Source organism: Pinus tabuliformis, chromosome 9, assembly GCF_031772625.1.
Source record: "Pinus tabuliformis cultivar Carrire ecotype Pingquan chromosome 9, CPIR1, whole genome shotgun sequence".
NCBI classification, from domain to species: Eukaryota; Viridiplantae; Streptophyta; class Pinopsida; order Pinales; family Pinaceae; genus Pinus; species Pinus tabuliformis.
This window is the reverse complement of record NC_142307.1, coordinates 2,015,545,724-2,015,556,477: the sequence shown is the minus strand read 5'-3', so window position 1 is coordinate 2,015,556,477 and position 10,754 is coordinate 2,015,545,724. Positions and strand designations below refer to the sequence as shown.

The window sequence follows — 10,754 nt, the reverse complement described above, 5'->3', positions numbered from 1 at the left end:
TCACATTTTTGTAAGTGATAGTTAATATTAATTTTCATATAAGTTTAAATTCTATGACTTTGTCATAGTTGGAGAGGTAAGGACTCACATTTTTGTAAATGATAGTTAATATTAATTTTCATATAAGTTAAAAGTCTATGACTTTATCATCCTTGGAGAGGTAAGGACTCATGTTTTTGTAAATGATAGTTAATATTAATTTTCATATAAGTTTAAGGCTCACATTTTTGTAAATGATAGTTAATATTAATTTTCACATAAGTTTAAGGTCACATTTTTGTAAATGATAGTTAATATTAATTTTCGTATAAGTTTAAAGTCTATGACTTTGTCATCCTTGGAGAGGTAAGGACTCACGTTTTTGTAAATGATAGTTAATATATCGGGCCTAACCCTAAGGGCATCGAGGAGATTTGACCTCGTGACCTAGGCAAGATACTTAGCAATGAGGGCTCAACCAATTGAGCTATCCCTTGTTTTTTTTTTTTTTTTTTTTTTTTTAAGGCAACCATGCTTCACGATCACTGAGTGGCCACTACGTCCACGGGCTATAATCCACACAGATCCATCAAAGATGAAGACGACCTAGTATATCGGGCCTAACCCCAAGGGCATCGAGGAGATTTGACCTCGTAACCTCCCAATGGGCAAGGTACTTAGCAACGAGGGGTCGACCAATTGAGCTATCCCTTGGGGCTAAAACCCCCTAATCTATTATTTCAGATTAGATTATAATTTTAATTCCTAAATTAGATTTAGAAAACCATAAGCTCAACCACCATATGCCATAAAACCTCTAAAAACAAAATTAATGTACCAAAAGCAATAAAATATAATGCAAAAAAACACCTAAATCTTAATACTTGTAAAAAAAATATTACACATATTTAACACAAATGTATATATATATATATATATATATATATTTTTTTTTTAAAATTAAAATTAAATTTAAAAACATTTTAAATAATAATTAAAAAAATCATTTTAATTCTACACTTTTATTATTATTGATTTATACACTTTTATTATTATTGATTTATATATGTTTTGTAGAAATGAAAAAAATCTAAATCAATTCAAATTTCAAGTGAGGATTTATTTTTATTTTTTAAATTTGAATTTCCACGATTCAAATTTCAAATCCGGAACACCGTTTAAAAAATTCCCACCATAAAGACAACTTATGAACTTAGCTCCTCATGAAATTAGGAGGAAACACAAAATTTCAATAAAACTACAAACAAAATGTCAAAAAGAAAGCCGTGTTCGCTCACTTTGGAGTTCCACTCATCATCAAGCGGTGGTGATCCTCTCAAACAACATTTAGGTTGTTCAGTTAAATAGGTATACCTTTCAAATCTCGGGGAAGAAAATTCAAATCGAATGTAGACTATTCCACTGTCACAACAGTGTTGAAACAATTTTACCCGAACAAAAAACAGTGCTTTAACAGCTGTTTATGGTGAGCGCTGAAACATCAAATGGCTCTATGAATTCTTAGATGGGTATTCTCGAACTGTAAATGCTATAATCCAAATCACCATGCTGCAGCAGAATAAGAAGTACAAGCCAGACACAGCTAAAGAGGTCATCGGTTTCCCATCAACAACTTCAAAAGATGGAGCAGAGCAATCAATATCTGACAACGATGCCGAAGAAGAAGAGCTCGAGCAATTGGAAGCAGAAGTGAAGGACTTAGCCGACAAATTAGATCAAACCAGGAGGGCAATGCCCTCCGTGTTGAAGGAGAAGCTGGAATCCTTATTGGTCACAATGAGGCCCGCGTTTCCAGACTCACAGGAGGAGCCTTCTGCCCAACTTCAATCAAGGGAAGGCAGCTCGGATAAACCCACTTTTTCAGGTATGAACCTTGTTCTAAAATGCCTATTTTTATTTTTATTTTCTTCCTCTTTGGGGAGTTGCTTCAAGAAGCACACCATCAGTTCAGGGGCAGTATTCAGCAGATGGATTTCCTTTGTCTTACGCGTTAGGTTTGAGAGAGGTATCTATTCCACAAAATTCTTCGGAACTTGCGCTCGACTTCATCCCCTTTTAAGCACGTCTTTTGGGTGTGAAAATCACACCGCAAATAAAACCCTGGTGGAGAGTTTAAAATTTCGTGAACCTAAGCAGTAAATGGCAAATTTTTTGATGTTCAAGAAGTTATATACAGCCATACATTGACAATTCTTTCTCAGAAAATTTGTACCTTTCTGGTCTACTATGAGTTCATTATGTGATTGTTTCGTCTTAACATCCACAGAGTCGCTGTATCTATTGAAAGGGCATATGCTTTCGATCTTCCTGTGTGCTTATTGCAAAAGCATTTGCAACTTACATTAGCTTAACGAGATTGTGAACCTTAAACCCCGTGAACCGCTGTTAAAATTAAGTTTGCCATTAACTGCTCCTGCATACCCAGTTTTGACAGCGATATATGTGGTCCATGTAGACATGGAATCACATGGAATCAGACAAACAGCAATAAAACAGTTAGCTTCCTCACTGGCAAATGCCTGCAGGAGAATTGATTTGGGTTTCTTTGTTTATGTAGCCATCTTGTCAGGTACATCACTGCCACAACAATTTGCCATGGGTTATTATGGTGGCAAGCAATATTTGTTGTAGTTTTGACATTGCAACTATGCTATTTATATATATTGCATTGCCTTATACTCTGAGAAGTGTTAAGCGGGTCTAGGCATTATCTGCCTTAGCCTCTCTTGCTCCACTAGAATTGTTTTTCCAGATTGATCAATGGGGCTTCTTTTATGTGGGTGGTGGAGAGACTTTGAACCTATGCCATCCATCTTTGGTTATATTACAAGAGTGACGAAGCTTTATTATTTGTGTAATGGCAGAAGAGGTCTTAGAAAAGGGACATGGAGTGGCACCATTGTTGAAAGCAGCAGCAGGAGAAGAAGAAGATGAAGAAGAGCGGGAAACGGCGGCACAGATAGCACTTCTCAAGTCTAAGATTGCTGCCAATGTTGCAGCCATGCCTTCTGTTTTGAAGAGAATGAAGCTAGTCATAGAGAAAATAAACAAACTTGATCAGTATAAGGGTAACATTGATTGTGTTTTCACAAAAAGGCTGGCTCCTGACGATTGAATGCAATGCTGATTGGTATTTGGACTTCTTCTATTTGCAAAGATACGCTCTTACATTACAGAGCATACAAATTGTGTTCTACCCTGTAATATTTTCTCATATTTATAATGAAAGCAGCAACGATGTATTAGTAATTTATGTCAATAGAGAGCATTAACTTTGGCTAGTTTTTCTTTTCTCTTGACGGATAGGCAAATGATTTCTAAACTGTTTTAGGCATGTTTCTGAAAATATTTTATTTGTCTATTGTTCCAAGATATATTACAATTACTAGGAAAGAGAAAAAATTGCCCCTTTTACAACCCAACGTAGTAGCATATGATACTTGTTGTAGACTCACTTAATGCAGAAATATATATTCATTGTCTGCTACAATCTGAGCAGCTAGTTAGTTCTCCATCCCATAGATGTACCCTTAGAGAGCTTCGAAAACCCCACTGTGTTAGTGAGACTCTCAAGTCTTGATATGATACAGTGCCCCAGTATTCCATCTGATTAACATTTCATAATGCATATTAGTGGCTTTGGCCTTATGTTAGGAATTCATCACAGTTACAGTTGGTGGCGTGTAGCCTCCATAAGTTCATATTGAGTCACTGTATTGGGTTCAGCTTAGGGTGATTTGCCAGTAATGGACCTTTAGTACATGTAATGCATAGGTACCATCATTGAACATTTTCTTCTTTTTGTATTTACTTGATATTTTTCATAATAGACCATGCAATCCTTATAAAACATTCATTATTTGTATAAAAGAAATCCTCCTTGAAACGTTTATCCCTTTACAAACCTTTAGGCAACATGCAAGAGAGAAACACGTGTTTAATTAAAGAAGTAGAAAGAAATCCCTCACACAACATAGGTGAAGTGTGTAGGGAGAAACATGTCCCTAACACCACATAAATGCTAAGTGAGTATATTGTTACATTACAGTGCACACACATAGGCCCACACATCATTTAACTATCCTTTTAACCTAGTTGCAACAGCATTCTCAACCCATGGCAATCGTCGTATATAGGAACAACAACCACCTCATATAAAGATAGAGACAATAAACTCTAACGATGTATAAGGAAAGTGCCAATAATGGGGCCTTCAACAAACTCTAGTAGCCATAAAATCTCATTGAACTTGACTCTTGTATAAACTTCTCACCATAACGACCTTGAAACCCACTACCATAACCACTCTAAGACCAAATCGCTATCTATAAACAGGACATGAAAAATAATAACTTTAAACAATGCTTCCCTATCGCAAGATGCTAAGAATCAAGAACCCCTATGTGGGAGCTTTTGGATGACATTGCACTCTTGTGACCTGTAAAAGCTACCAACAATAACAATAACACAGTAAATAACTCAAGCTACCCACAATAACATTATGAAGTACCAGAAAACACCATACTTACCTTGGTGTTTTCAAGCACATTTGTTCCAAAATAACAACAAAAAATTGCTTAGGCTATGCACCATATGTGTTTGTGCTCCTCCCTTAGGTCCACAACAAAATTCTCCTCGTTCTGCATGACCATTACATACAGATGAAACCCTCATATGGTTTTGGCTAGTAACTATTGGGGTGGGAGGAATGCAAGCACCTCTGCCCTTCTCTTTTCTTTTCTTCCATTCTATCCCAGGGGCAAATTTTATATATCTTTTATTGAATAGGTTCTATTTAACTTCACTGATCTTAATAATTGGTGAAACTTTTTCATAGAAGTAGATGATTGAATATGCAGTTTTAATAATAATGAAAATATTCAAAAGATGTCACAGAGATTTTTTTTTTTTAGAGAATGAGGTGTTGTGATTGCCTTTGCTAAGGGTTGAATTGCCAAGAAGCGACATGTTTGTCCCTTATGAGTTTAGACACCCCACAAGGAAGCAAGCAAATCGCAGAAGTCGTCATGATTATTAAGTGAGTCTGAATGATCTCACACCATAACGTGTGACACAACACCTCACTTCATAATAGATGATAGATACTCAACAATTCAGGAGTCTTTATAAACATCTTGTAAGGATCTCTTTATAAACATCTTGTAAGGATTAAATATTTGAAAATGGAACACATGGACTTGTTACTTATTTGTCTCCGACTACATGTAAGAGATATGTTGACTATTATATGAATTTGCATTGGAAGAAAAAAGCTTACATACCCTAAGTGAGCATGGACGATGGCTCAACTCAAGATGACAACAAAGTTAAGTACTTCAAGAAACTTGTCCCACTTAGGGACAAACGAAATTCTGGTGGACAAGCTGGAGTCCTCATATGTATTACATTACCTTTTGCTCCAAGAAACATTAAGTGGGTGTAGTCTAGTCACTTGCTGCCTTTGTTTTTCCAATTAGATCAATGGGGTTTCTTTTGTGTGGGTGATGGATGGAATTTGAACCTATGCCATCCATCTTTGGTCATATTACAATAGTGGTGAAACTTTATTATTTATCTAATGGCAGAAGAGGGTTTAGAAAAGTGATATAGAGTGGTATCATTGTTGACAAGAGTAGGAAGAGAAGAAGAGGAAGAAGAAGAGCAGGAAATTACATAGATAGTATTATTCAAGTCTAATATTGCTGCCAATGTGCAACCATTCCTACTTGTTTGTTTGGAGAGGATGAAACTGCGCTTAGAGAAAATAAAGACATATGATCAGTAAAAGGGTAACATTGACTCTGTTTTCACAAAGGGCTGGCTCCTGACAATTGAATGCATTACTGATTGGTATCCGGACTTCTTTCTATTTGCAAAGATGCTTTATTTTTTGTTCTGATGAAAACTTGCAAGGAAACTTCTGGGGATTTCTCTGCATTTACACGTGGTACCTAATGCAAACCTGTTGGGGTTGATTATGATGCCTGACCCAGCAAGCACATTGATAAGGCATGCAACAAAGGCAGTCAGTACAAGGAATAGACTTGAAATCTTTTGCATGAAGCTCAAAACAGTGCCCACTCAACTTTATAAAAATGCTTTATTATATGATAGAGCACACCAATTCCTTTCTTCGTAATTTTTTTCTTTTATTTATAATGAAAGTGATTCATTATGTGATCATGAAAAATGACATGGTTTATGTTAGTACAGGCTCAGACTACAGCTTTAATAATTAATATCATGTTTGCAGTTTAGAAGGAGCCCATGGCCCCCCACTCTGCATTGGTTTTGAATGCAGAGAAGATAGGAGGGCAGAGTGCGGGGCATCCTGCACCTCTGCATAGCCTCAGCTCCGTACGATACATGAATGTGGCATGCAGAGCACCTGCCTTACTTCTCCTTGCTCTGTACTTTCGCATAGCCATTTGCTCCACACACGACCCTCCTTATTCCACAATTGCACATGGGCTGCCACCTTCAAGAGACTTAACTGCCAGAAGTTGGAAAGGCTGTCACACAGCACAGGGTGGTTACATGTAGGCAGAGGAGGACCTTGCATGACAGGGGCGAGGAAAGAAAAGATTTTCTTGTCTGGTGTTGGAGGAGGAAGAGGGAAGCATTTGACTTTCCTATGAGAGGATGCATTTGTATAAAGTAGATGCATTGGTCTGAGACACGAGTGGGCAAACTGAGTTGGTAGGTTAAAGTTTGAGGGTGAATTGGAGACTGCAAGGTAGATTGAGATAGAGGATGAAGGCCAGGGGGGATTGATTTCATGCCCAAAGGGTATAGAAGACACAATCTGAGGCAGAGAAGACTGTCCAGATAGAAACAAGATCCTTTGTTCTTTCCTGATGATCTGTATAACTATAAAGTAGATGCATTGGTCTGAGACATGAGTGGGAAAACCGAGTTGGTATGTTAAAGTTTGAGGGCGAATTGGGGACTGCAAGTTAGATTGGGAGAGAGGGCAGAGGCCAGGGGGGATTGATTTCGTGCCAGGAGGGAATTGATTTCATTCCCAAAGCGTATAGAAGACACAAGCTGAGGCAGAGAGACTGTCCAGATAGAAACATGATCTTTTTGTTGTCTCATGATGATCAGTATGAAGTAGATGCATTGGTCTGAGACACGAGTGGGCAAACTGAGTTGGTAGGTTAAAGTTTGAGGGTGAATTGGAGACTGCAAGGTAGATTGGGATAGAGGACAGGAGGCTGGGGGGATTGATTTCATGCCAGGGGGGTTGATTTCATTCCCAAAGGGTCTACAGACACTATCTGAGGTTGAGGCAGAGAAGACTGTCTAGATCGAAACAAGATATTTTTGTTTTCTGATGATTACCAAATGCAAAGAAGGCTATAGAGCCATTGCTAAATCTGGAATTTTGTCCCGCAGAGCCATCATATTCTAAATTTTCCCAAGATTAATTTAAAGCCAAGCATAGACATTTTGTTGCTGTTCTCCCCAGTTGGGTTCTCCAGGGTATATCTGTGTTTTCATTACAGTTTTTGTGATTCCATTTGCTTAAGGAATGATTGCCACTGGCATTGGAGGAGGAAGAGGGAAGCGTTGACATTCCTATGAGAGGATGCATTTGTATAAAGTAGATGCATTGGTCTGAGACACCAGTGGGCAAATTTAGTTGGTAGTGTTGGCAATCACGATTGCTGTTAGACGAAAACCAGCAGGTGTTAGTCAATGATCGTATCGCCAGAGTTAAGGATACATGAGAGGCGGTTAGTCCATATCAGGAAACACAAGGTGAGCGTTTATTTATCCAATGTCCAATCCCCGCCCTACCCCCAACGCGAGATGGGTGTGTATCGAACTCGTGACCTACGCTCTGATATCACTTGTTGGGAATCACGATTGTCATTAGACCAAAACCCGCAGGTGTTAGTCAACGATTGCATCGCCAGAGATCAGGATCCATGAAAGGCGGTTAGTCCATGTTCGAAACACAAGGGGAACATTGGTTTATCCAATGTCCAACAGGTAGGTTCAAGTTTGAGGGTAAATTGGAGACTGCAAGGCAGATTGGGACAGAGGACAAAGGCCAGGGGGATTGATTTCATGCCCAAAGGGTATATAAGACACAATCTGAGGCAGAGAAGACTGTCCAGATAGAAACAAGATCCTTTTGTTGTTTCCTGATGATCTGTATAAAGTAGATGCATTGGTCTGAGACATGAGTGGGCAAACCGATTTGGTAGGTTAAAGTTTGAGGGCGAATTGGGGACTGCAAGTTGGGAGAGAGGGCAGAGGCCAGGGGGAATTGATTTTGTGCCAGGAGGGAATTGATTACATGCCCAAAGGGTATAGAAGACACAATCTGAGGCAGAGAGACTGTCGAGATAGAAACAAGATCTTTTTGTTGTCTCCTGATGATCGATATAAAGTATATGCATTGGTCTGAGACATGAGTGGGAAAATTGAGTTGGTAGGTTAAAGTTTGAGGGTGAATTGGAGACTGCAAGGTAGGTTGGAATAGAAGACATGAGGCTGGGGGGATTGATTTCATGCCAAAGGGTCTAGAAGATACAATCTGAGGCTGAAGCAAGAGAAGACTGTCTAGATGGAAACAAGATTTTTTTGTTTTCTGTTGATTACCAAGATGCAAAGAAGGCTATATAGCCATTGCTAAATCTAGACTTTTGTGCCACAGAGCCATCATATTCTAAATTTTCCCAAGATTAATTTAAGGCCAAGCATAGCCATTTCGTTGCTGTTCTCCCCAGTTGGGTTTTCCAGGGTATATCTGCATTTTCATTACATTTTTTGTGATTCCATTTGCTTAAGGAATGATTGCCATTGGCGTTGGAGGAAGACTGTCCAGGTAGAAACAAGATCCTTTTTTTGTTTCCTGATGATCTGTATAAAGTAGATGCATTGGTCTGAGACATGAGTGGGCAAACCGAGTTGGTAGGTTAGAGTTTGAGGGCGATTTGGGGACTGCAAGTTAGATTGGGAGACAGGGCAGAGGACGGGGGGGATTGATTTTGTGCCGGGAGGGAATTGATTCCATGCCCAAAGGTTATAGAAGACACAATCTGAAGCAGAGAAACTGTCCAGATAGAAACAAGATCTTTTTGTTGTCTCCTGATGATCTGTATAAAGTAGATGCATTGGTCTGAGACATGAGTGGGCAAACTGAGTTGGTAGGTTAAAGTTTGAGGGTGAATTGGAGACTGCAAGGTAGATTGGGATAGAGGACAGGAGGCTGGGGGGATTGATTTCATGCCCAAAGGGTCTAGAAGACACAATCTGAGGTTGAGGCAGAGAAGACTGTCTAGATCGAAACAAGATATTTTTGTTTTCTGATGATTACCAAGATGCAAAGAAGGCTATAGAGCCATTGCTAAATCTGGAATTTTGTCCCGCAGAGCCATCATATTCTAAATTCTCCCAAGATTAATTTAAAGCCAAGCATAGCCATTTTGTTGCTGTTCTCCCCAGTTGGGTTCTCCAGGGTATACTGCGTTTTCATTACATTTTTGTGATTCCATTTGCTTAAGGAATGATTCAATCATAGAAGAAGGCTTAATTTGCTTTAATGCAGAGTTAAATTTCCTTGAATCCTTGTGTTAGCAGTATCGCAGTGTGATTGATTTCTTCAGGATTGTTTCTGTACAATAAATTACAGCCTACAATTATTTATCATACTGAGCTATTCGCAGTGAGATGACAAAACAGGGGAGTGTTCATGTAATTCCGCACTAAACATATTCAGCATCCATGTTGGAGAAACAGACACCCTAGGTCTACCATTTACATACAGATTATATTGGTATCTGACTTCAATTTTGAAAACCCTTGAGTAACAACTTGCATGGTAAACACCCACAATTGATACCAGAGGAACGGAGGGGCTTCGCTGCAAGGCCTAGAGAGGACTAGAAGGCCAAAAATGACAGGAGTGGAATTTTACCATTTGGCTATATATCAAGATTTTATATTTTGATTGAGTGAATTTTTAAGCATAGGAGGCAACAATATTGAACTAATGGGTTGGCAGCTTTAGATTAGATATATTCAATCCGACGTATGACTAGAAATTTCACTCTTCCTAACCCATAGATGCAAAGCTCTTTGAAATCTGATTAGAGTTACGGTGCCTTGCCATTTCGAGGATCAAAAGTAAGTGATAACATTTATAGTAATTGTAGTTTTGGTGCAATGTTTGTTCCATGGCTTGGCGGAGCTGTAAATTCAAACTGTGGTGATAGATTCATTCTTATGTCACCATTCATACAGCAGAAATGCTGAATATATCTGCCAAATGCTGCAGTAGTTGTATGGTACCTGGCCAAATTATTGGATCGTAAGTAGCTTTGTCCCATTAGGATGGTTTGACTTAATTTTTGTTTAATTTGCTGTTTTTCCAGGCGACAGGCAGCTCATTAAATGCCGTTATTTTTTTAATATTTTGCTATTTGTGCTTGTAACCACTTGGTGGTAGTTTCTCTCTTATGCAACCATTTGTACAGCAGAAATACTGAACACCTCTACCAAAGACTGCAGTAGCGGTATGGTGCCTGACCAAATTGTTGGATCGTAAGTAGTTTTGTCCCATTAGGATGATTTGACTAACTTTTTGTTTAATTTGCTGTTTTTCCAGGCGAAAGGCAGCATATTCAATGCCTGTAATTTTTTACCATTTTGCTATTTATGCTGGTAAGGGCTAGAAAGGCCTGGTTGACTGTGAGTATGTATAACTCCATACAGGGTTATGCCTACGAGCAATTAGAGAG

General features: G+C 38.6%; 1 protein-coding gene across 2 annotated transcripts; it reads left to right on the top strand.

Annotated features, from left to right (window-relative positions):
• Positions 1 to 1,272: 1,272 nt before the first annotated feature.
• LOC149157160 (uncharacterized) lies at positions 1,273 to 3,253 on the top strand. 2 transcript variants are annotated; one of them, XM_089445576.1, is made up of 2 exons: positions 1,273 to 1,864; positions 2,868 to 3,253. In XM_089445576.1, exons 1-2 carry the CDS (start codon positions 1,546 to 1,548, stop codon positions 3,113 to 3,115), a joined length of 567 nt encoding a protein of 188 aa, XP_089301702.1. In that variant the 5' UTR covers positions 1,273 to 1,545; the 3' UTR covers positions 3,116 to 3,253. The 2 variants fall into 2 exon arrangements, with proteins under 2 accessions (XP_089301702.1, XP_089301701.1); XM_089445575.1 differs by having other exon boundaries at positions 1,276 to 1,864; positions 2,865 to 3,253.
• Positions 3,254 to 10,754: the final 7,501 nt, after the last annotated feature.

Excerpts from the sequence above, each read along its gene's own strand:
- LOC149157160 (XM_089445575.1), top strand. The coding sequence starts at position 1,546 with ATGCTGCAGCAGAATAAGAAGTACAAGCCAGACACAGCTAAAGAGGTC. Across the intron at positions 1,865-2,864 it reads GGATAAACCCACTTTTTCAG|AAGAGGTCTTAGAAAAGGGA; the intron begins GTATGAACCTTG and ends GTGTAATGGCAG.